The sequence below is a fragment of the Megachile rotundata genome, chromosome 9 (genome assembly GCF_050947335.1).
Source record: "Megachile rotundata isolate GNS110a chromosome 9, iyMegRotu1, whole genome shotgun sequence".
NCBI lineage: Eukaryota > Metazoa > Arthropoda > Insecta > Hymenoptera > Megachilidae > Megachile > Megachile rotundata.
Window position 1 is genome coordinate 17584382 of NC_134991.1, and position 25322 is coordinate 17609703.

The following is a 25322-nucleotide window of genomic DNA, read 5'->3' on the forward strand; positions in this document are numbered from 1 at the left end:
TGGGATAGGAAATGAATTTTATCACGGTAATCGAACACTCACCTTTCACGTTCAACTGGACTTCTTCCCTCTTCAGACCGCCACTGTTGCCCGCCGTACATCCGTACTTGCCCTCGTCGGCCATGTACACTTCCTTGATGTACAAGCTACCGTTTCCCAGCACCTCGAAGCGCGAATTGTTCAGGTTGTTCATACGAGAGTCCCTGTCCCACTGTATGGTGGGTTTAGGGTCGCCGTCCGCGGCACAGTGCAGCATCACCGGGTATCCCTCGATCGCTTCGGTCGGATTCTGCGGTTGAATGGTGAATTTCGGAGCGACTGAAAAGAGCAACGATTCTTTTCAAACGAAATGATTCGCCATCGAGACGCGTACGAACTTTCATCGATTCCTCTCGAAACACTTACTGACTACGTCGATGCTGATCGTGTGGTTGATCGAGCCCTGGGCGTTGCTGGCTATACACGTGTAGCGACCCTTGTCCTCCTCGAGAACGCCATTGAAGTGGAGAGTCCCATTGATATCTTGCACGTGCTTCGGGAATTCCTCGGCCGCCGCTCCTTCCTTGATCCACTTCACCGTCGGATTAGTGGCACCCTGAGACTTGCACGGCACTTTGGCCGTCGACCCAAGCTCCAGTCGCTTGTCCACCGGTTGCGGCGAGAACTTGAGCTTCTCTTCGACCGTCAGGGTAGCCCGCTCGGAGAATATCGAAGGGAAACCTTTCGTCGATATCTCGCACGTGTAACTACCCTTGTCAGACAACTCGACGCTCTTGAAATGCAGGGTCACGTTGCCGTACTGATCGGTTACCCGGTGTCTCGTCGGTCCGCCGCTCTCTTTCAAAGGTTCTCCGTCTTTAAGCCAACGCACGTGGGTCACCGGTGGCTCCATGCCCGAATACGAACACGACAACGTCACGGAATCGCCTTCCATCGCGCTCAGACTCTCCGGCGAACTTATCAGCGTCGGCGGTGCTGCGAACACGGGTATCGAATCGACGGTAAAACGCGTACTTGCGTTGGACAACGATAAGAGTCAAGGTAAGTTAACTTACTGGAGATGAGTACTTGTGCAACCATTTCGGTCTCTCCGGCCATATTCTCGGCAACGCAGGTGTAGTTGCCGTCGTCTTCTCCTATCCGTGCCTTGGCGATGATAAGCGTGTTATCCTGAACGCGCACCGGCCCGGAATCGCTTATGATGTGTCCCTTGGGATCTCTCCAATAGACCTTGGGGGCTGGCAGACCGGACGGTTCCAAACAGCTCACTTGGAGTTCTTGTTCTTCTCCTACCACGGCTACTTGGTTCGACAATATAGGCTCGAACGAGGCAGCGGACAGATTCATCAGATCTGTAAGGAAGGTAAACGTTCCTTGGATTTTTCATGTTCGCGTTAAATATCGACGTTCGATACTTCGAAGCTTTCATTCGATTCGTTATTATCGCTACGATGATAATAATAATAATAATAATAATCGAATAATACGCAAGAAATACTTACAAGCTATTTGAAGATCGACCGTGTAGGCGATGCTGGTTTCTCCCCTTTCCCCGCGACAAGAATAGAAACCTTGATCCCTGTGCTCGGCCGAATGAATCAACAGAGTTCCGTTCTCGAAGATGACCCTCTCGTCGTCGCTTTCCAACGGTCCTATGTCCCTGAAGAACCACTGAACAGAATCCGCGTCTTCGAACACGCAATGGAGAACAGCCGGTTCTCCTCGTTTCGCGATCAGGTTCCGGGGAACGACCTTTATCGTTGCCGTCTCGTTACCGGAGACGATAAGAGGGTAGCTTTCCATTTTTGGCGAAGATCCTGCCTCGTTCTTCGCTAAACAACCGTACATTCCGCTGTCTTCGGGGACGGCTCGATGAACGTGTAGCTTCTTCTTCTTGATATCGATTCGATCGCTTCTAACCAGCGGTTCACGATTTCTGCAAAGGGCGTATCAACGTTTCTCTATCGAATTTTTCGACGAACGCGCATAATTCGTTATCTCGTAACGCATCGAAACGGACAGACATTCGGCTGTCACGACTCGGTAAAGAGGACGATCTGACGTTTAAAAAGGCAATGCCGTATCCGAGGCAATGAATTTCGCGTAAATTACGACGTGCCCTCGACGAGGGTCGAACGCGAAGCGCGAGCAAAACGTGAAAATCACTTCGACGAGGGGTGGTAGCGGAAAACGTCGCTGGATAATTCAAGGGTAGTTACGTAAACGACGGGTGTCAGTTACGCGAAGGATAAAGTTAGTTGGAAGCTGGCGGAGTCGCGAACGCCCCCATCGAGTCGCGGCTTTTCCGCGAACGATCCTCGTCCCGGGGTTATATCGCTACGTTCCGGTAAATAGCTGCGAATTATGTAACTAACTTGAACCACTCGTATTTCATGTCTCCGGATCCATCGACGTGACATCGAAGTTCAACCTCGTCTCCGATACGGATCGCCGACGGTAGTTTCGGCTGTTGCAGCTGCACGCTCGCCTCGCTGATCCCTGAAACAGAGATTCCCGCGGATCGATCAGCCCCAAGCTCTCGCGAATAATTTAACGGTATTCGACGGCGTCTCGTTCCTCTACATCCGCGCGCAACTAAAAATTTTATTCGATATTGGTGAATACTTTTAGAGAGCGAAGTCGTTTTGCCTGATCTCGAACTTTTCCGATGCATCGGTTTCTCGATCATCTGTCCTATAGGACAGCCTACTTCCGAGTGAAACAAAGGCCGATCCAGAGACATAGAAGTCGCCCGGTAAATAACGACGGATCCACTGGCCGGATCGTGGAGGATCGTTTTTAAGAGCAAGGTCGTTCAGGAGGGACAAAAAATCGGCGGTCAGGAAAGCCAGAGCCGAAGGGAATCCTGCTAGTGTATGTATATACTCGTACGTTCGTCCGGTCTTTCCTCGAAAAAACGTCGTTGGGAGAAAGGCAGAAGAGACTTCGGTGGTTCATGAATCCTTAAAACGCGGCCGAAGTTATTTGCCGACGTCTTTCAACAAAGTCTGGGTAAATTAAGAAAAAAGGAGGAAGAAGAACGCCTGGAAGCGTTTGTTCCGCGCAAACCGCGCAAACCGGAGGACATCGTCGAAAGTCGTCGTCGAGGGTACTCTCCTCATTTTTCTTCTTCCTTTTCTTCTTCTTCTTCTTCTTGTTCCTCCTTAAGGATCCTGTCGCGAATGCAGAACGAATCGAACGCGCAAGAAAGGTACAGAAGGAATAGAACGGGAAAGGAAGATCGGGAAAAAACGAAGAAGAAAAGAGAAAAACAGATGACAAGGAGCACGATGTTTTATTCGATTTGATTAAATCCGTGGGTTTCGGAAGGTCGATTTCTTCGCTAGGTTACACGCTCGCTTTCGGCCGGCTGCGCAGAATCCTTTTTCGAGAAAAAAGACCGAGGATGGAATCGAGCTGACATTCTCAGAGAGAGCGAGCATCTTCCACTTCTGCTTCGTCTTCGACTCGCCGGCAATTGCTTTTCCTTCCATTGTCCTACGGACGCTCTTTCCTCGTTTTGGAATTCCGACCTGCAACCGCGTTTTCCACCGTCTTCTCGACAATGGGATTCTCCCATCGGCCAATCGGCTAATCGAATTTTCCTTGCACGATCATTTTACGGATAGATTTTTTACCTGATCGACGCGATAATTCGATCGCGAAACTCCGACAGGAGGGTTTCTCGAGAACAAAGTATCAAATTACTCCCACCGATAGAGACAACGTCCGTAGCAGCGAACGAAGATTCGCAACTAATTAACCAACTCGTTCAATTTGTTCCTGTAAGTGCTTCTTCCAGCTCAGACTATCAGCCTTCCGGTGATCGATCGGACTTACTTTCGTATTCTTGGCCGCGATCTTATTCCGTGAAGCACGATTTATAAGGACGAGTACCTTTTCATATCGAGCGATAACCACTCGAAAGTAACGTTCGACAAGCAGGAAATTCAGAAGGAGCAGAGATTTCCAAAGGCAGAAACCGCAGACGGGTAAGCTTTCAACGGAGGAGCCAATAACGACTTGATCCCAGGGAGCAAGGAAATTCGAGACAGATATCGGGGGCAACTTACGGACAGTTTACCGGAGACCGTGATCGCGATAAGGCTTCCTTCGTTAATTTAACTCGTTACCCTTCGTCCTTCGACTACATCGATCGTTCGTCGTCCTCGAGACCGGAAGACGCAATTTCTCCCTTCCGTTTCCCACAGATTCTCCCCGATATCTTCGAAACGAAACGCTTGTTCGCGATTGCCAGCACCGATTTTCCTGTTCTCGCCAAGGGACACAAGGAACGTCGACAGAAACGGTCGGTTATCTTCGATTTTCCAATAAGTTTTCGTTTGATTTTCAAACTGTCCGATCGACGAACGAATCGAAGAGATGCAAAAAGGACACGGATCTCGATAACCGAATGAAAAGAAAGAAAACGGCAAGGAGAAAGGAGGGAGAACGGAATTTACTTTACATGGATGCCTGGTTACCCGTGAAATGGAGACGACTACTTCGAGCAACGTATCCCCGAGGTGGCATTATTAACAGCCGACTGGTCCCGCGCAGCCTGTCCAATCCTTTTACTTTTACCCGCGACGACGCTTCTGCCGTCGACGGCTTTTTTTATCGCATCGAACTCGACACGAGCCGAGCCGAGCCGAGCGGAGGCGAGACGAGACGCGACGCGACGCGAGGCGTCGAGAGGCTAAGCTTTTCTATAGTTTCTCGGGGAAATGCGACGACGATCCATCCGCGTTCGAGACCTCCGCCACCTGCGCTCCTTCTACTCCCTTACTACGGGCTGATTACTTTGCGAATTAATCTTTCCCCGCTAATGCACGCGGTTTCTTCCTTTTCTCCTTTTTTCTTTTCTTCTTCATCTACCCGCCTCTTTTTTCGTTAGGCAGAAACGAAGATTGCGCGAGGCGTAAGTCGATAAGCGGGAAACGCTATCCGAATAACGGTCGAGACGAGAATTCGTTAATCGAGAAACCAAATAAAAGCTGGATAAAAACCGGTATCGAGAAAAGTCGAGTAAAATTTCGCGCGTATCGTGGAACTCTGTATCGTGTAACGTTTCGAGGACGATAATCGCGATCCGAAGAACAGGTACAGTGTCGCGCAACGGACGTTTTTCCGTTTCCCTCCCAGCCTTTCCTCGCGGAGTGCCAGGGCCTTGTGGCTGGACGGATTAAAGGGCGGCGTTAAAATGCCCGCGCGCTCTTCTTCGGCATTGAGTCCATTAAGGGGCATTAATCTCGAGGAGTTATCCTCGAGGAGGTAGATATTCGAGGGCTGCCGCGCGTCGTCGACGTACAATGCGACAATAAAGAGTGACAAAGCTCGGAAGGAGGAAGGAAAAGAAGAAGAAAGAAGGAAAGAATGATCGCGAAGGGATAGAAAGGTTGAACGAGGTAGGCGAGGAAGAAGAGAGACGAACGCTTGGACAAGATGTTATAACGTTAAGAGAGAGACGAAGACGAGGAGGCAAAGAGAGGAAGGGGTTGGCAAGAAGGGCTCGTTTGTAATCGCGAAACTCACTTTGCGTCTCTGAGGTCTCCACGAGATTTTGCCCGGCCACTCGACTAGCTTTTTCTCTTACTTCCTCTCTTCGTTTCACCGGCTTTTCCCTTCCCTGTCCTTCTCGAGCACCGTTCCTCTCTTTCCGCTACTCGGAAAGCCGTGTTTAAATGCACAAACGAAGCGAAAGATCAAAGACGCCGCAGCGCCGACAGGGCGTGAGCGAGAAGAAGCTTGCCGAAGCAGAGAGGGAGAGAGCAACGTTTATTATTATCATCGTGTACGAAGCCAACGTCCAACCGCGTTCCCCTACCTTCCTAGACGTTTCTTCTCGCTTCTCGTTACTCGCAGCATCCACTAACCAACCGGTCGAGATTAACTTTCGCGTAAACGGCGAGGAAGAAGGCGCGTGCGTACCGAACGCGACCCGCTCGGCGCCTCGACCTTGGATCGAAGCCCGACCCTCGAATCTTCGACCCTTTCTTCTTCTTCCGGCACGACCAACTTTCTCTCCTAACGGGAACACCGCTGCTGCGAACCTTGTGCACCGTGTATCTCGATTTTACGACTTTGGAACCGACTTTATTCCAATTACCCGACGTTTCAACTTTCCGCTCGCTATTACGCGTTCGATCGAATGCTCCGAAATTACGCTCTAGCGAGGCCTGAAGAAGAGAAATTCGCGTAGAACGGATTCCGAGAACGTTTAGCCGAGAAAATAGTTTGAAATCAAAAGAGCTCTGTCCCGGGGGAATAAAAAGCTTGGTCGAGTACTAACGAGCCGTCTGGCTCTGTCGGATGTAACGCGATATTCCTTTTTCCAAGGGGGAGATCAGAAACGGATCGAGAACTCGTCGACAGATGCGTGTAATCTTCCGGGGGAGTTTCGTACGCCACCGCACGGACCACCCAGACACGATGCGATGCTACGCACAGTGGTTAAAGTCGACCTGTGACCAGACCAGTAAAGACCAGTAAAGACCAGTAAAGACCAGTAAAACGATAAATGGTAATAGATTCGAGAACAGTTCGCTCCCTCGATGGATAACGTAAAGCATCGGTGCCTTCTGTATCGCTATTTATCGTGGTAAACGAACGGAGACTCGGGTTTGTATCACGGATCATCGGGCTGGATTAACGATCACCGCAGCACACCGCGTCGCATCGAGGCGACTTTCGCGCTTTGATTTTGATTTCCCGTGAACGGAGAAGCCGTCGTTCGTTCTATTCTTAATCGAGCGTTCGACGGAAATCGGACGAGAAGCCGTTTGCACGCTCGATTTCCGTCTTGTAAAGCGCTGCGAAAGGAAAGCACGCGTCAAAGGGATCAGGAGAGTTAAGAGAAAAGTCGACAGAGCAACCGACAAAAGCGAGACCTCGGCGTTCGAACGAATCCCCTACACTCTGCAAAGCGATTTTTTCAAAATCCAAAGTATTCATTAAGGGTTTCAATCCCGAAAGAAAAAAGATTCCTGCCACGAGCGGCACGTTTCGAGGCTCTCGTCGCTTCGTAAATGTCTTGGTTTTTCCGGGAAAAGGCTAAGACAACAGTTTACGAGTTTGAGAGCGTTCGCGATGTCGAAACCTGTGACGACCGAACACCAGCGAAAGTGGTTTCTCTTTCGTGGTAAAAGGAACAAAGGTGGTAAACCGATCGATTTCGAAGCGATATCGAACCGTGAACGTGGCTTTGACGGTCAGGCGATCGAAGCAACGGCTTTGCTTTTAACGGATTTCAATCGTTTCACCGCGTATACGGATGCGTATAGCGTAAGTACGTTCTTGCGTCGATATCGCGTCGATTCGGTAATACGCGCGTATCGTCACCGAGCGATTTTCCGACAATTTCTGCGGATTTCGACATAAAGCGCTCTTAACGGGCATTAACGATAAAAAGAAGAGAACCGAGACATTAACGGGTCGAGTAAATTAAAATTCACAATGAAATAAATTAAACGGTTCCGGTCGAGAAGAATTTAATTGTTGGTATATAATGTGGAACGCACAAAAAAGAGGCTAGTCGTTGAAAACGAACGCGTAAGGCTTCCGATTGTTCGTTAAAAGAATGGCGATAATCGTCTGGTAGCGAGCGAAGAATCAAGTATGCGGCAAACGCGTCACGAACCACTCGAATTAAAATTTTCCGGGGATGTGCGCGCAAACGAGGCAACTCCGGAGGAACAACGGGACCCGTTATGCGCAACTTGTAAAGGGCGACGTTGTTACGTAAAAACCGAAAGAATAATTTTCTTCGTCGAACGGTGAAACGATTCTCGCTAAAGGGGCATCGGCCGAGAAGCTAAAAGCGTCCCGTTTCAAATCTAATATCCCTCGAAAAAGACAAAGCACTCCCCTTGGAGATCGTTTACGTACATTGTAAACCGAAAAGCACATGAAAGAATGCCGCCAAAGGGGTGACGGACGGCAGCTGTTGGATAGAAACGGACAGAGAAAAGAGAGACGGAGAGAAGGAAAGCGCAGCGGGGTAAAAAGGACGGGCTCCTGTTTTCCGCGCGACGCGTCTCTCCCGGAGCGATTTCGTCTTTCCGACAGAGGCCACTGTTTATCCTAGACGCGCAAACAAACCGCGCGGCGGTTTTCTCTGGAAACCTCTCGTCGAAAGAAAGAGACCACCGAAGCGTACGGCAGGCCAGAAGGAACGACCGCCTAGCTTCCGTTGAATTATTAGCGGATTACGCTCGTGTCGTGGCGAGCTTCGTTTTTTCGCTCGAGGGACGTTAGCCTCGCGAGCAGCGTCGCGTCGAGTCGCGTTGCCAACAACGAACAGGCGATGAAGCGCGCCACGAGCAAAGAAAAGGTGCGTGGAAAGAGATGAAAGGGTAGGCGAGCTAATTCGTCGACAAGAGTGTCGGCCAGAGACACCGCCGCGCCGCAGTCTATACTCGTTTCCAGACACGTTGCGTCGCGGGGAAACCTTCGATGGACAGAGATTCGAACCAGTGACGGCTCTAAAACGCTCCACCCCTTGCAATTCCATCAAGTAACTGTCAAACTTTCGTCAGTTATGGAATCCCGCGAGGATCAAATTCTTTCTGAAGCAACAGACATCGGAAAAAAGAACTCGTTCTTCGAAGAAACTCGGTACCTATGCCTTTAAGCGATGGAACTTATCAATGGAAACAACAAAAGCAAGTTCCAGGAAGCCTATAAAAAAGGACGTTTAGATTTCATGTTCAGAATGGAGAGTGCGACAGGGGAAATCTCGGACGGCTCGAAACGCCGAGAGATCAGATAAAAAGCCGATAAAAATGCACTCGACGTTCGCGTAACTCCGACGACCATTGGCGCGGATACGAAACTATCCGTAAATAGCGTAAATGAAAAACAGATTCTTGAATGGCGCGAGATCTTTTTAAATTATGCGACGTCTGGGAAAAGAACGCGATCGTTGGAATTTTCTCGGAACTTTTTATTCGAGCTCGAAGATTTCTATGATCGAACGTTTTGTTCGCGCGACAAATCGAGGACTCCCGACGTCGAAAGATCGTGCCTCGAAAATTATTCGTTTAATGGAACGGGTAATACCTCGAGCGTTCTCCAAAAGCTGACCCATTGTCGTGAGCGAACGAAGGTCTAAATATACGTTCCTAAGCATACACGTAGTCAGCAAATATCAGCAGGAAATCGTCCTAAACGATTGCTTTCAAAACAAACAAATCTCCAGTTAGGATTTCCTTTGATCTTGTTTCCTCTTAAACCGTATCGCTCGCGGCATTCTTCTTTCGTGGAACCCGAAACGATAGCGACACGACCCAGGCAAGATAAGGCCAGGAAATATGTTGTCTACACGCTATCGAGCGTACGCAGGCAGGATCGTGGAGATCGAGGCAAACTGCGAGGAAGAAGCTAACTAGAAGTATAAGAGGTGATCACGGACAACGTATCACCGTCGTGTGTGGTGCTACGGAAAGGGATATAACCGTAAAACGGGGCAAAATAGGAGTTGCGCAGGATATACGTACGATCGAAGAAAAGAAGGGAGAGAGAAACGGTTGTCTAGATTAGAATTCTTTGAGAGAGGTGCATCGCGCGAACGTTTAAAGTGGAGCGCGAACGAACGAGACGAAATTTCATTGAAACGCGTAACCTGCGCTAACGAGTAACAGACCGGCTAAGAGAAAAAAAAAAAATAACGAAATCCTTCTATCACCGCAAAAGAGGAGGCGCGAACATGAATAGACATATTTGGTAGCAAAGGTTCAAGCGCTTCTGTAATCCCGTAGAATCCATCCTATAAAAAGACGATTCAACCGTTTCAAGTTACTGCCACTTTCGTTTCTATGTTAATCGTAAGCACGTACGCGCATGCATAAAAGAAAAAAGTTTATCTTCTCTATTCGATTATAATCGAGCTTTCCGACGTTGCGGATATTTTCCATCGATCGAACCGTCGAAACTCAGTTTTTCCCTCGTTAACTCGCGAAGGATCAAATCGTTAGCCTCGCACTTTACTTAATCAAACCACGATCGAGATTCGTAGAAAATTTTCAGTCGTCGAATAAGCATGTGATTTTTCGTTCTACAGTTCGAATCAGCCGTGGCACATAGTGTTAAGAGATAGAAAGGGAAGAAGTAAAAAGAGAAAGGGAGAAAGAGAAGGGCAAGCCTGACGTGCCCTTGCGAGTTCCCATCCGAAAGACGAAGAAGGCGAATAGAGGGCGAGAGCGTTAGTCGAAAAGAGAAAAGACACGGAGACATCGCGATAGAAAGGGAGAGAAGGATGCAGGGTGGTTCTGTTCGGGGGTCGGTCGTTGCCATGGGGATGGTAGTAAGGCAGGGTAAGGGAAGGGAGGGTCGGTCGATGCAAACGCACCATAAAGTTTTATGGCTCTCCAGAACCGTAGCTATCCGCCCTCGTCTGCCAGCTCTGGGTCGCCGAGTCTGTTCTTCGTTTCGGGAAATACGCCGACTCTGACCCAACCAGAATTTTTTCTCGCTCCAAAAATGCTCCTCTCTACCGTCGAACACGAAATCAACAGAAAAATAAAAAAGAAAGAGAACGTTCTCGTGTCTATCTTTATTCGCGGGCCACGACGATTCGTTTCCGGACGAAATAAATATTAATGGATAGCTACACCGCTTCGTTGTTCTTCCTCGAAGCGATCTAGACCAAATTTCGTTTTTCCTTTTGCTCGAAACGTTGCTTTCTGAAAAATATTTTTTTTTCATTTACTCGTTTAGTTTTAATATTTATTTTGCAGGATGTATATTACACACCTTTCGTACATTTCACTAGACGTACGAACATGTACTTGGTCAATAGACAGATTAAGACTACTTGTATCGAAGTGAACGAGAAAAGGGTCGTCGAAACGTATCAATGACGCGAAAAGAGCGTTCAACGTTAATTATTAGCCGCGATTCATCGGCGTAGACGCGAATCGTTTTAATTGAGCGGAGAGATTCGCGGACGTCCGAGTCGCGTTGTTAACGAGCGAAATAGATTCTCGCTCGATAATTCCGTGTCGCTGAGTTCGATGCAACTCGATTCGATTCTATTCGTTTGGATTCGCGGGACACGCGGGGGCGGCTCTGTTAATGGAAAAAAGCGAGGGGAACGCGAACGGCGGACTCTGACGGCAGCAAGAGATTTTTAGGAGCGAACTTACTAACGAACGAGTCTCTGCCTCGTTACTTTTCGCCTCCCAATTATTTCGCCGTGCTTCGACTTTCAAAGCTGTTTATACATTATACATCGATCGTTTAACCCTTGAAATATAGTCTGTTCGCGTTCTCCTGCATGTTCAGCGATCAAACATTTCTCTACCCGTTGCTTGTCTTCGTTTTCACCGTTCCCGCGAGATTCAACGGTCTTACTCTTTGAACTAGAGTACCCGTGAAAAGATACTTTTTCTTCTTTAACGCTACGATTAAATGATCCGTAAAAGAGTCAAATATCGACACGATTCCATACCGTATCGAGACCGGTTGGGTCTATTAAGCTCGCGTACAGACAGGTTTCGAAGTATTTACATTTCGCCTGTTCGTAGGTGCTCCGTAGGGACCCGAGTACAATTCTCGCGTTATCGGTTTGTATCTCCTGCACGACGATTTCTACGCCGGATTCTGTTCTTCCGGAAAGCAAACGGACCGACTGCACTCGTCCATTTTTATTACCCGTAGTAATCCCAACCGTTCGTCATCCACTACGGCCGATATCGTATCTACGGACAGCGTGTATTCGAACGTTTCCATACTATTCAGAGAATTTATCTGCTCTTCTTTACGAGGTGTCATAAAAAATGCAAGAACGTTTCGGTACTTCCAACAGCCGATATCCGTCGATAGGAAAAACGGTAACAGTTGCTTGTTGTTCGAAACGTTCCGAACGAGTGACAGACCGCTGGAAATATTTAATTTGAACGGTTCAACGTTACGATATACCGAAACGTTCGTTCGAAAGTTAATCCTCGATATTATTGATTAAGACTGCCGGATAGACTCGGACGCGAACAGATTATAGAGTTTCGGATCGAAATTTCAAGTACGCGGCTAATCAATCCTCGATCATTAGTGAATAGCAAAGTCATTAATAGCCTAGGCTTTGGAACCACCTCCTATCGAATCGTCCGTTGACCAATGACTAAACATCGGATTTTGCATTGAACGTGTTAGATGTAACGAAATAAACGTCTGCTTGTGACGGAAATAAAGCATTTCCCACTGTCCGTTAGTTGAAAGAAAACGAAGACAAAAGAGTGAGAGAGAGAAGGAAAAGAAAAGGAGAAGCAACGAGCGTCTTCGAACCGTTCTTGAATTATCTAATTTCAGGAGAAACAGAGGCGAAGGAACCGAGACGGGAGAGGGTAAGGGGAGCGAGTGTATTGCGAACGTGCCCCGAGTGCCAATCCTCGAAACCACCCCAGAAGGAATACAAAAACCATGCGACGAGAGAGGCGACGCTAGTTTCCAAGGGGAGCATCGACGAAAAGACAGGGAGGTAGACGCACGGGGTAATTATTTTCGAACCGTCAAACCTGCTCGAGACGAGGGTGATGTCAGGTCGTCATCCGAAAGTCAAGGGTTACCTAGCTAGGCGATACTTAATTTTTATTAGCGAGCCTAATTGCGCTTGAAATATATCCGATCTGTTCGCGAAGCAGATCCGACAATCGAATGACCGAGGCGTTTTAATTAGGTCATCGAGAAAGTTCCTCCGGACGCGTTTGACGACAACGTCGTTACCGAGTAAAAGCTCGAAACGATGCGACGTTTTGAAGGCCATTAATTTCGCCGATACGGTGCGACGAATCCATCGATGAATGCAGATCACTCGCTGATGGATGCGTCTCGATCCTTGGGAATTAACGGGTGCAGTCTCCGGTATCGTTACGAGACGCGTCTCTCCCAGTGGCCCTGCAACCGGTACTCGACTGCGCGAAAGGGAACCATCGCGAACGATCCATTTGCGTTCAGATCGCTTGAAAATGCACCCGTTCCTTATCGGCTGTCGCGTTTAATGCGTCGCCGATGTTGCCTATTGTTTTTTCTGTGGCGAAAAAACTCTTGGGGATGGCAGAAAAATCGCACGACCGCGCCACAACTTTCTTTCTCTTTCCCCCTTTCTATCTCGTCGTTACGAATTTACGTTTACCCTCCACTCGGTTTTCGACAAATATTTTACCAATTTCTTCTTCGAATTTATCTGCCATAAACTACTTCCTCCTCACGCGAGGGTTAAGTATTTTCGAGAAACTACGAGAACCCTGAGAATATCTTAATACTTTCGAACAGTGGACGAACGTAAGAAAAGCCTTCGGGCACTGGACTACGGAGAGCGATAAAGTTTATCGCCGAGTCCAGAGAATACGCTAGGCGAAGGTGCATCGTAAGCGTTGGGTCCGATACTTTGTCTCCGCCCAAAGCGTCGCTCCGAAACGATCACATTTTCTTGCAGCTTTTAATCGACGATCGAGAAGTCACGACTCGACGAATATTTGTCTGCTCGCGCGATTCTAAAGATGAAACGAGATTCCGTGACGACGCAACGGTACCGAAGGTAACAAAGCAGACGATGAAACGAAAGAGGAAAGACGAAGACATCGGTGTATCTTCTGAACTCGAGTTTCGATTTTAAATTGGACGCGTCGCCTTGACGAATGATTTACGCTCGTGGAGGCGGGACGAAGCGAGGCGAAGCGGATCGACACCCCTTTTCCAAGCGGATCCCGACAGGAACGCGATGCCAGATCGTCGAACAAAAGCGACCATTGTCGCGACTGAAAATCAGAAACGGCGAGATCACTTCCGTCCCCAGCCCATGCTCGAGTTCGAGGGTCGAACGGCAGCTACCGAGCTCGCGTCAAATTCAACCAAACAATGCGCGCGTTGCGACGCTCGATGCTTCGCGCACGCTGTTCTCGCGTTAGACGAGCGTAACCTTACGAGTATACGTACTTTACCTGTGTAGCTATACGCTCGGTTGCCCTCACGGGGCAACGATCACGTTATGTTTTCCCTCTTCCGAACAAAAATACCTTTTACACCATTATGTATCCTCGTGTACTTGCATCCACCTCGATTTTCACTACGCTCGATCGAGAGCCTCGAGAAAACTTGCGGGTGTTTAGATTAGGTCTACCTGATCAGTAGCTGTCTATTCCGTGTATGTACCATGTTTATTCCGTAAAAGATTAATAAGTCTATTCCTACGATTGAAATACGAAAATGAAAAGATGTTTCTGTCACACGAAATAGAAAGTGTCTGTTCTCGCATCGCCACGGAAGAGGATGGCAGACACGAGGGAAAAAAGCGAATATTATTTTTCGAGTAGTCTGCGTAGCCTTTTGACCGATTCCGAAGAGGTCAGGCGTTCACAGCGATCGGTTCTTCTCAAACGAAATCCAGCCGTGGCTGGTGTATATTGCAATTACAACGAGCATCTCTTCTCGCGGGAATCGGAAGAGATAAACAAAACGGGGGAAGAGATGATAGAAAAATCCAGACGACGACGTGCAGCGTCGCGTCGCGCCGTTGCATGAGCATCGATTCGAGCGTGCTCTTGCCAGTTCGTTCCTCCGACCGAGTGTTTCGTTGCCGACGGAAAAAATTGGTGACAATAATGCTGGCGTCGCGCATTTGCCACCTGATAATCTTTTTATCGCCGTGCCGTTTTCTATATTTACTATATTTTCCGCTCGATATCGCGCTTCATCCAAGCTTCTCCGGATCCCATCAATTTTTCTGCAAATTTTCAACCGTGTTATAAAAAGTGTGCATCGCGGATAATCGATATTTTATCGGCAGCGTCATCGATAACAGTACTCGTACAACGAACGTTGTTCGGTGAAACGGAAGAAAGAACAATTACAAGCGGTTCCTTTATCCTCTCTATCCGAGATAATATCTTTTTTTCGGCACATTCGAAAGAACGGGATCGCTGGCCGATTTAAATCGCTGATGAAGCACTCGCCTGCATACAGTTTGTTTTATTGATTTACACGGGCTCAAATGTACCGGCAACATTTACTTGGCAAATAACACGGCTCGATACTCTATCGTGGCGTTTCAGATTCTCTCGGAGCTCGATACTCGACTCGCCGCTGTGTTTATGTATTTACGATTACCAGCTTGCGGAGTAAAAATAGACTCAGCATCTTGACAACGATAGACTTTTAATTAGAATTGGATCAACTACGCGTTATTAGGATCTCTCGGCTCTTCTTTCATTTTTACCGCAATCGATCGCTTTCGACGCCTACCGTCGCTTATCTTATCTTATTCGATGACGTAGCGAAATAGCGTTCGCGACACGCCACTTCGTTATTTCCTAGATCGTAAAAGATGTAGGAAATTTGATTAAAAACGCGCCGTCCAGGCATATTTTGTTGCTCTCAATGGTGAAAGCACCATACTCGAAATAAATAGAGGAGACTTTGGTTCGGAGTCGAACGATTTCCTCGACGCTTTCGAGGCGTTCCCGGTCGACTCGTTTCGCGCGACTTTTGTCTCGCGTACGCCAGGCAACCCCTGTCTGTCAAATTACCGTCATCGAGGCGAACAATCGGGGCCAAGTGTGCACGGTAAGGCGTTTTAACCGGGGGGAACCCGGGAGTAATCATTCCTCGTGCCAAATGAACGCGACTAATAGCACTGCGAAGAGAGAGAGAGAGAGAGAGAGAGAGTTGTGCATAAAAATACAAAAAAAAAAAAGAAAAGGTGGAGCGCTGGACCAAAAGCAAGAGCTGACGATAGGGAGACGGATGCGACGTGTGGGAGGAGCTGGAAGGAACAGAAGAAAAAGGAGCCGATGGAAGAAAAGAAAGAAGGACGGATACATAAAGAAAGAAAATGTGCGAGGGAAATGACAGAACCACCCTATACGCGAGAATCAGACCGATGAACACGCAAGATCCCAGCCTTCCCATTAATTACGCTCCTTACTAATTAACCTTGCGCGTTTTTCCCTAATTAGTTGTGCAGCTCGTAAGGAGAAAAGCTGCTACGTACAAGCAATTTAAGCGTCGGTTGGCTCGCGTCACGACGGAGAAAGAGACACCTGTTCATCCGTCGAATATATACGAAAACGACGGGTCGTCTCTTGCAAAAAAAAAAAAAATAAAACGAAACGACGTTCGCTCGAAGCTCGATGCTGTACACATCTACCAACACGCGAACAGAGAGAGAGAGAAAATTAACGGCTTCCACTCGGGAAAACCACCTGCAAAATCGACGCGCGACCGTTTTATTTCCTTGCTCGAGGCTCGGCTGTTCAATGTAAACGGCGTGGAGGGAACCGTCGCGAATACCGCCAAACCGGATTTTCCACGGTTGGAAATGGACAGCCACGTTGAAAACCGGATGGGGAAATGCCGAGCACGTGGAATTGGTTATTTCACGGGACACGGCGAAATATATTTTTCATATTACGCTGACGTCGGCCAACGGCCTCTATTCCCCGGGGGGATGGACGACGTTTCACCGGTTCGCTTTTTTCACCGTAGAAAAATTTGTTATTTTTTATGTTTCAGTCGAGTGGAAATGGCAAGGAACGATTTTACGTTGCGATATTACGCGAACGAACGATGGAAACGATGGAAACGCGTAATTATTGTACTAATATTTGAAAAATGAGCATAGAGAATCGATGAAAATATAGGACATTCGCTACCGTAATTCGTTTCGTCGTTGACGCCGTGATTATTTTCAAAACGATCGTGACCACGCCGCGTTAAACCTCGCGAGAATTCAACTTTAACTAGAAACGAAAGAGATCGTATAAATATCTCGTACGTATTTCGTAAAGTTACGTGTGTCAACGCGTAAAGAATTAAAACGAGGTTTAATTAAAAAAGGGGCGCGCATAGCAACAATCTGGTCGGAGGGAATAGCGAGGTTTGGTTGGCGAGGTATAGAAAACGCGAAGAAAAGCGACACGAAACGCTGAAACAGACTGGAAGTAGCTGTGAATCGAACGAAGGCAGCGCGCGTTCTGCTCGGTTTTTCTACGGTGACCCTAGAGTAGCCCGAGAAGCGGGCACGGGCGCGAAGCGTCGCACACGTTGGTGCAATTCATTCGGCACAATGCACGGCCACGGCTAGCGAGATACACCTCGAGCTCGAGCTCGAGGGACGGAGAAGGAAAAAAAAATGGAAGGATCGAAGGGTAGAGTGGGATAGGGAGAAGCAAGAGTTTCTCGTGGCACTCGTTTCGCAACGAGTATTCGTGGTAGTGTTTTTAAAAAATGCAGCCGCCTCGGGCTGCACGTTCAACGATTAGCTTACCCCCTTCCTTTTCCTCCCTCTGTTTCTCCACCTTCCCTTACTCTTTCTTTCTCTACCCTCTTCCTTCTACTTTTTTTCTCTTCCCTCTCTCGCACACACCCTCTCTCTCTCTGTTTGGTGACGGGCCAACGACGTCGACTACGACGATGACGACGACGGCGACGTGCAGCCCGCACGGAGGCGAGACAATGAAAATGCAAGCAAACCCTCCCTGAATTGAGTTCTCCACCTGCGCGCGACCGACCGGGAGAGCAAGAGTAAAAAAGAGAGGACCCGGACAAGGAAAAAACGAGAGAGAATCCCTATGGTTGGCTTGCCTCGAGATCTCGTGGATTTCCTACCTTTAAAGGGGATATAATTTCAAGCTACACCGTGTCGCGATGTTTTTCTTTCCTTCTCTCTTCGTTTTCTTTTCGCCGTCACCGACGGATTATTACGAATAGAGACGACTGAGATAAACATTTGCTCGGAAAAGGGGCGAGAGTCGTTAGCGAACGAGTACAACATGACGCCATTTTAAACTTTCAGAATTCGGCGTGAAAGGTTGCAGTAGGGGGAAAATCTGCGTATCGGCGAAATCTGTCGCGATTCCAGCCGTTTTAATTAGAACGATCAAATTTTCTAAAGATTATTCCAAGCTTAAAAAACGTTCAGATTTTTATGATCCAAAGACCAAGTGGAAGAATAGAATTTTCGGAAAATTCGATAGAGGCAATTATGCTATATTTTATTGGCAACCAATTATAATTATAAACGTTTCGATCGATCGATCGAAAGGGTGCTGCTTGTTCGGTCGAAAACATCTTTCGCTTGGAACCCATCGGCCGTTGAGCGTAGCTCGCGCGTTATGATTTATCGTCCAGGTGTCATTAATATGCCGACGAATCTGGATCACGGCACACCCCTAACGCGAAGCGGTAAATTCATCGCGGTATTTAGTGGAGGGAGCCTCTGCATGCGCGTTCTTCTCGTCAATGCGGACCCGTTGAAAAACAGCCATTGTTGCGGCGTACAATGCAGAAAGCTTAATTGCCATTTGGCCTCGCATTATGCGGTCGACCGACCGACTGGCCCGTAAGGTTCAACCGCGAACCAAGAATGCGGATACTCGTCGAGCCCTTCTTCTTCTTCTTCTTCTACTTCTCCGTACGATCAAACTTCTTTTACGTACCGTCAACCTACCAGTTAGTCGCGTTTATTAAATCCATTCGCCGAATGTTGGCTAGCAACCAGCTATTTTACGCTGAAAACGTTCACGAAGGATATATTCGTTTTCGACGCGATCATCGTTCTTGATCTAGCGACTCGTGAAAAAAATATACTTTCCACGTGGGAGGAAACGAGATTCCGAGCGGAACGATGGCTTATTGTGGAGCAGATATAATGCGAGGGGTCTAATTGCCGGTCGAGAACGACGTTTCGCTCGTGAAGATGGTAAACGAGAAGCGACGAGAACGTGAACCTTTACCGCGGTCGTTAGTTGCCCTCGTAGACCCATTACAAGTTAGAGAGAGAAACACGAGATTTTTCAGCCCGACTTCGAATACTTTTGGATTCCATTATTCGCTCGTCTACTTGAACCCTCGAGAGTCTTAAATCTTGAAATCGTTACATCTCGCGGATCATTGAACGTGGTCGAGAGCTTTTCGTAGCTCGACATCTGTATGAAGAACAGCAAAATTTCTCTCTTCACGAGTTCGCAAGAATGCTCTATTAACCTTCGAAGGACCGAACCTTATCGAATTCTAAATCTATAATTTGGAATTGAAATTCATATCTGATACTTATTCGTAATAAGTAACAACAAAATGTATTTTCGAAACGTTATATGCATATATGTTTTCGATACTGCTTCGAAGCAATCGATTCTGCATACGCGTAACACAAATTGGATAGAAGAACGCGTAAGGTCGACGATACGCTTCGTCGAGATTCGAGCCCCACGAACAAGTCCGTCGTTCGTCCCTCTGCCGTTCTCAACCCCCTTTTCCGTTCTCGTAGCTCGGGGCTGAACAACTTCCTATCCATTGTCGCGTATCGCAGCAGCAGCAGCAGCAGCAGCAGCGGCAGCAGCAACGGCAGTAGCAGGCTCTTCCTCGCTCGCGAAGCGAGATGTTATTTTTTTATTTGGACAAAGGATCCTCCTCGGCGTGTTATTACCCCCCGTTTGCCTCCGTATCCACGTAGGTCGGTCTGTGGCCGCGAGCCGAGGGGTTGGAAATTAAAAGAGGGAAAGGGATGGTTTTCACGGCGAGGTACGCGAGAAATATTCACGGCGGGCCAGCTCGTCATCGCCGAGCGTGTTCGAGAGATCACTCGTCAGACGCTCGACCTTTCGAGGGTTGAAAAACCGGGGTTCGCGCCCCGACGTCGCGTTTTTCGATATCGCGAAATTATTTCGAAACTCGCGTCTTCAATTACGGATTTTCTCTACTAGAAAATGTAAATAGAAAATAAATGTATCTATAGCCGTCAGATGGTATTTCTTTCATCGAATCGAAGAGGTACGAAATTGTTTATTTGTCACGAACGACCTTGATCCGATTTACGTAAATACGACGAATAATTAACCTAAATGAAGACGGAAAGGAAACGAAATAAAGAGAATTTTCATTCGTATTATAATAAACGATAAAGCTGGTTGGTCGACGAATAACGAGAAAAATATCATCCGGTTCCACGCGCTGCGTGAAAATCGCTGGAACTCGGAAAACGCATTTCCGTTGTTCCGTAAAAACAGATCTGCTAGAATTCCGGAAATACGCGCGAGCATTCCATTTAATGGAATTAAAATGCACCGAAATATGTACACGCCTGCGCAGACAGAGATTTCGGGAATTAAAAGGTGTTTAAAGGATTAACTGGAACGAGCGCGCTTCCAAAACGTGCAAGATGTTCCGACCAACTTTATCGCTTGGAATTGTTGGAATTTCAACGAAACAGGTCGAAAACGACTTTGGTACCAGCATCGTCGTCGTCGTCGCCAGAGCGGAAATATCCACGGTAACGTTTTGTTTGCAAACGGTTGGGTAAAGCATACCAGACCATATACGTACCAAGATATTAACGGTAATCCTTAATAGAAAAAAAGGAATATTCGTAACGATAATAAACATTTTTTTTATCTTAAATAAAACGAGACATTGAAATTCGCGAAACAACTTTGAACAGAAACTTTTAGTCGTCTATCTACCATCGTGGTATAAAAATCTTGAATATTAAAATTCTTTTAATTAACGTCAGAAGCGACGAAATGTCACGGGTCCGCCAAAGATTGTGAATCCCGCTTTCCTCCAGACGCGGTTTAATTAATCAAACAAGAAACAGAAGTAAACGTTAGACGAGTTATAGATCGGTAAGCATTTCATCCATGATGAGTGTTTTTCCCGGAGTGGAGAGTGCATCGGTGGAATCGGGAATGTGAAAAGAGGTCGTTCAGTTCGATGGAATTACGTGGCGACGACGACGACGACGGCTACGACTACGACGACTAGACGAAATTCATTGGACGCGAAAGAGGCAGGAAAACGTTTCTCGGCGTAGATGGCGGGCCCGAAGAAAACGTTCCATCGTCATTATCATTATTATATTTATCGCAATTATCAAAAGGAATCGAGCCAGGCGACGAGTATTAAGCACGCGCTAAATGTACTCGTGGCTCGGTACACTTCACCGGGTTGGTAGCAGCGTGTAATAATAATTACGAAACGATACATGATAACGAGGTGCTGGGCCGCTAACGACGCCCTGACGTTGTTTCTCTCTCTCTCTCTCTCGCTTTTTTTCCCACCACTCTTATACACCCTGTACAACTCCCTGCAACGCCAACCAACGTTTCAACACTATTTCTCTCTTCTTCGTCCGTTCTCGACGTTTCCCCGATTTAATAATATGTACTTTCATTATTTTTCTTTTTTTTTTTGCAAATTTCTTCATTATTCATTCGATCCGCGCCAACTCACCCTCCGCGTGGCTGGCGCGTACATTTATTTCGTCCCTTTAACTCGTTCCCCTTCGTCCTGCGAGCGGAAAGCACCCATTTTGTTACGTTTTACAAGTGAAAAACGAAGGAAAAAAAAGTGGTACCAACTCACGAGTAACGTTATATATTTTTTTTACCCCTGTTCCTCGTCGATTTCTCTTCTCTTTCTTTTCGTCTTACTCTCGCTCGACTTCGTCTCGACGCACCGTACGCGTCGTCGTTCTCGTCGCCGTGGTCGTCGTGGTCGTCGTCGTTGTCAGGATTTATGTTCTCGTACATGCGAACCCTTCAACGTTTTCGAATCATTAAAACGAACTGGCTGCGCACAGGCCACCAGTCATCGACGCCGCCATATTAGGCAGCTCGATTCGACAGCAAATTATCTTGCTTAATTAATGTCGCGTTGGCGAATAATTGGGTGGAGCGTGGAAGGGATGTTGCAACGAACACGAGTCGCGATATCGCGAAAATTTTTTCGAAAATTTTCTCGAGTACAGTTTAGCATACCGATGGGCACGAAGTAGTTATTTATTAAACGGAGGAAAGGGGAAACGGTATCGCAGACGTTCGCGTATTCTTTATCTCGTGCCCCTTCCTTTTTCAATAGGTTCGCCCCTATTCTCGATTCTGTTCTCGTTTCCCGTTCAGTTTCGTTTGTCTCTCTCTTTGGTTGGACCGGTGTAATTTCTGCGCAGCAGGCGTTTGATCTGCGCTTTTGCGGAGAAAGGGCGATTAAAAAGTGCCGTGAGAATAACGTAGCCACGGCGAGATCTATCCTGGCGTCGCTTTGAGTCCCTCGGGCGACGCTCTCGCGGAAACTGTCCTCTCGTACCCGCAAGCTCTCGCACTTTATCGATTAAGCAACGCGAGCGTGAACGCAGGATTATATCGGTTTGCCGGTTTCGACTCGACGTCACGCCGTGCCTAGCCAACGAACACGGGACCAACCTCTCTTCACGGTTACGCGATTAATCTCTCGATGGTCTCCATCGTTGAGGACGTTATTAATTAAACGCCGGTGTTCGCGCTCGTTAAAAAAAGTCACCGTGTTTCGCGCGCTACCGCGATGACTCGACTCAACGACTAAGCTCTTTTCATTCGATAACGATTTACTGGAATAATCGCGTACGCGATGTTGTTCGCGTATCGGACGAAATAGTTGGATTTTTTCGTGCTCCGTTTTCCAACCTTCGTTTTATATCGTTGAATTTATCGAATTTCAAAGTCACGAAATAAGTAGAATAAAAAAATAACACTTACATTGGATGTCTATCTTTGCGGGTGAACTCTCGATGGAATATCCAGTTTCCTCGTGAGTAGCCACGCAGACGAAGTTTCCACTGTCGAGGATACGGTTGACCCTGGTGATACGAAGGTCTCCACCGTGTTGGTGTCTCCGCGGACTCGGCGCGAGGGGTTGACCGTCGATTTTCCACGAGTACTTGACCCGCGAACTCGGCTGCGCCTCGCATCTCAGACGCACCGGAGATCCCTCGACGACCGTGTGCTCTCCAGGGCTCACCGAGAAATAAAGGTCGCCGTCTTGTCCAAACACCGCTGCCACTGCGCAAACCGATCGATCGAACGTAATACGATCAAACACGATTAAATACGATCAAATTATCTTCTGCCTTATATCTCTAGACCGTGAAATATCACCGTGCTCGAACGAATCGTTCCTTTTAAATTATAGGAGACAGAGATTGCAGGAAACAAAGGATCGCCGCATCGGTTTTATCTCGAAATTTTCGGTTCGAGGCTCCTGAATTTTTTACGCGTTGCGAAACAAGGGAGGCGGCTGTCGGTGGTTCGCGATTAAAAATCCACTAATTATTAGGAAGCGGATCGAATCGAACGGTAAAACCTGCGTCGAGGGAACGGTTTAAAAAGTATTCGAAAAGGAGCGGAAGCCTGGTTAAACCGACCGATAATTAGCAAGAGACAATACTATTGTTGCGCGATGTCCTTTGATTTCCACGGATATAGACATCTTCGCTTGACACGACGCGTCTCGACGTTGTTCGCTATTCTTTCTTTAATGCAATATTTGTTTCTTTTATCGGTTCACTCGCAATTTTACATCGATTCGCGATACCTCTTACCCTTCGCCGCTGTTTGCACGAACACAAACGTACATGTACATCCCTGGAGTAATTTCGCACAATTTACCGATTGCCGTGAATATCGACGATTCGGCAAAGAAACGAAAAAAAAAAGAAAACCGGAGGGAAGCGAGAATCCGTGAACGATACTCGCGTAAACGTATAGCAGGTGTTTCCCGCAGAGAATCGCATTCACGTATTCGTGCACTTCTTTCGTTTGGATACAGCGATCGTAAATCCGATCGGAAGAACCGTTTATCTTCGCGAAACAGAGATTAGAACGGGTTCGCGATAACCGTTTCGTTGCGGGTAATCTACGCTTATACGAACATCGCTGTATTCTGAATTTCGCTTTAATAATTGAAATGTTCAATTACGAAAGTGTCAGGAAGATCTGGTGACAAGAAACGCGTTGATCGACCGATTTGCTTCGAATAGAAGAAAATACGGTGAAAATTGGAAGAGAACCGAGAATTCGGAATCGCTTCGAGTCACATTCCGGCGAGATAAAGCGAGCAGTCTGGCTATTTTGTAATCGTCCGTTCGCGCGCTTCAGCGGCACGTATGCGGAAAAGCTCACGTACCCGCGACTTTGTCGAACAAACGCCGGGAACGAGCTGCAAATAGTCGTTCGCGCAAATTAAACGAACCATATTGTACGAGCATGCCGCTCGACGCGCACAGCCAGGGAAGAACGTACAGATATCCGCGAAAACAGAGGGAGAAGAAAAAAAAGGCTGTAACAAGAATCATCTGCCTGAACATACTCTTTTCGGTTCGCTTCCGCGCGCCACAAAAGAGAACGAGAAAAATCGCTGGAAATGTTCGAAAATTGTGCATCCACCGATATCGCGAACAGCACCGCGTTAAGGTGTTTATTGTCGATGTCGCGTGTATCGCGAATCGTGGCACAACCAAGCGAGAATGTTTTTACGCGCAACTCTCGCAGAGAATTTTTACGCTTTTCTCGCGATACCTCGAATCCCGTACGATTCGTAACGCCGCATATTCGACCCGTTAACCGGGAACATTCGAATCCATAATGCCTGACCATAAATCTATCTCGGACGGGCCTTTGCGCTCTTTTATTTAGCATCGCTCGGGGGCCCGTTCGGGCGGATCAGGTAGAGCTTCGGTCCCAACCACCGGATCTTTCCAACGTTTTCGAAATTCAACCGTGTCCTTTGCACACCCTGTCATTATCTCGCTCTGGCTGAAAATTAACCCTTAAAAATCCGTAGCGAGAGAAACGGTCTCTCCAAGAACCTGTAATTTACAACGCTGTCTGTTCGAGCGACCGAGATCGTAATTCTCGGTAAAATGTCCCTTCTATTTTCTTCTTCGTCGTTAAAATATAGTTATGTACGGTAGATGGGTATTAATTTCATCGTAAGCATCTAAAATCTAAACTATCCCACCGAAACAACCACGACCACCTGCTCGTTTATTACTTATTCCAACAACGTGTTACGGTTACGGACTTGCACGAACCAAATTACTACGATAATTCTAGAGTTTACGCGCAGAAATCTCGAACGAGAATCATCGTTGATAACGAAAAGGATAACGAAAGAATTCGTAATTAATTCGGAATTGTTGCGTAAGATGCTAGCGGATCTTGCGATTCTTCGTTCGGTGCAACATCGAACGCTTTTCATCGGCGTGGTTTTAAATGACCGAGTGAGTCGAAGGAAGAAGGGACGCGACCGAATCCTAAAAAAAGAATGCGCAGGACCGTTGGTCCACGATCGTGGAACCTCCCCGTGGATGGGGATGCGGTAAACAACGATCGCTTTTACGACCTACTCTCGAGATTACTTTCCTCCTCGAAGCAAACGTCTCGTTCGGTCGGACGGGCATGCAGCTGCTTCGCGTTGCTTTACGGCGTTTACACAAGCGGCGTGGTTCGGCTCGATTTTTCGGCTCCGGTATATCGCGTCGCGTCGCTACGCTTCCGCGCTCGAGCGAGGTTAACCAG

At 47.5% G+C, this 25322-nt stretch overlaps 1 protein-coding gene across 2 annotated transcripts in view; it reads right to left on the minus strand.

Annotated features, from left to right (window-relative positions):
- The window catches only part of LOC100879278 (tyrosine-protein kinase-like otk), a 35602-nt gene that overhangs the window by 4751 nt on the left and 5529 nt on the right, over positions 1-25322 (minus strand). The window contains exons 2-7 of one of the 2 annotated variants that reach the window (XM_012296283.2): positions 22503-22805; positions 2376-2499; positions 1503-1936; positions 1056-1352; positions 406-975; positions 43-336 (exon numbers count right to left, since the gene is read on the minus strand). In XM_012296283.2, coding sequence (XP_012151673.1) covers positions 43-336; positions 406-975; positions 1056-1352; positions 1503-1936; positions 2376-2499; positions 22503-22805 — 2022 coding nt within the window. The remainder of the gene's footprint in view (positions 1-42; positions 337-405; positions 976-1055; positions 1353-1502; positions 1937-2375; positions 2500-22502; positions 22806-25322) is intronic. The other variant, XM_012296284.2, reaches the window with a different exon arrangement.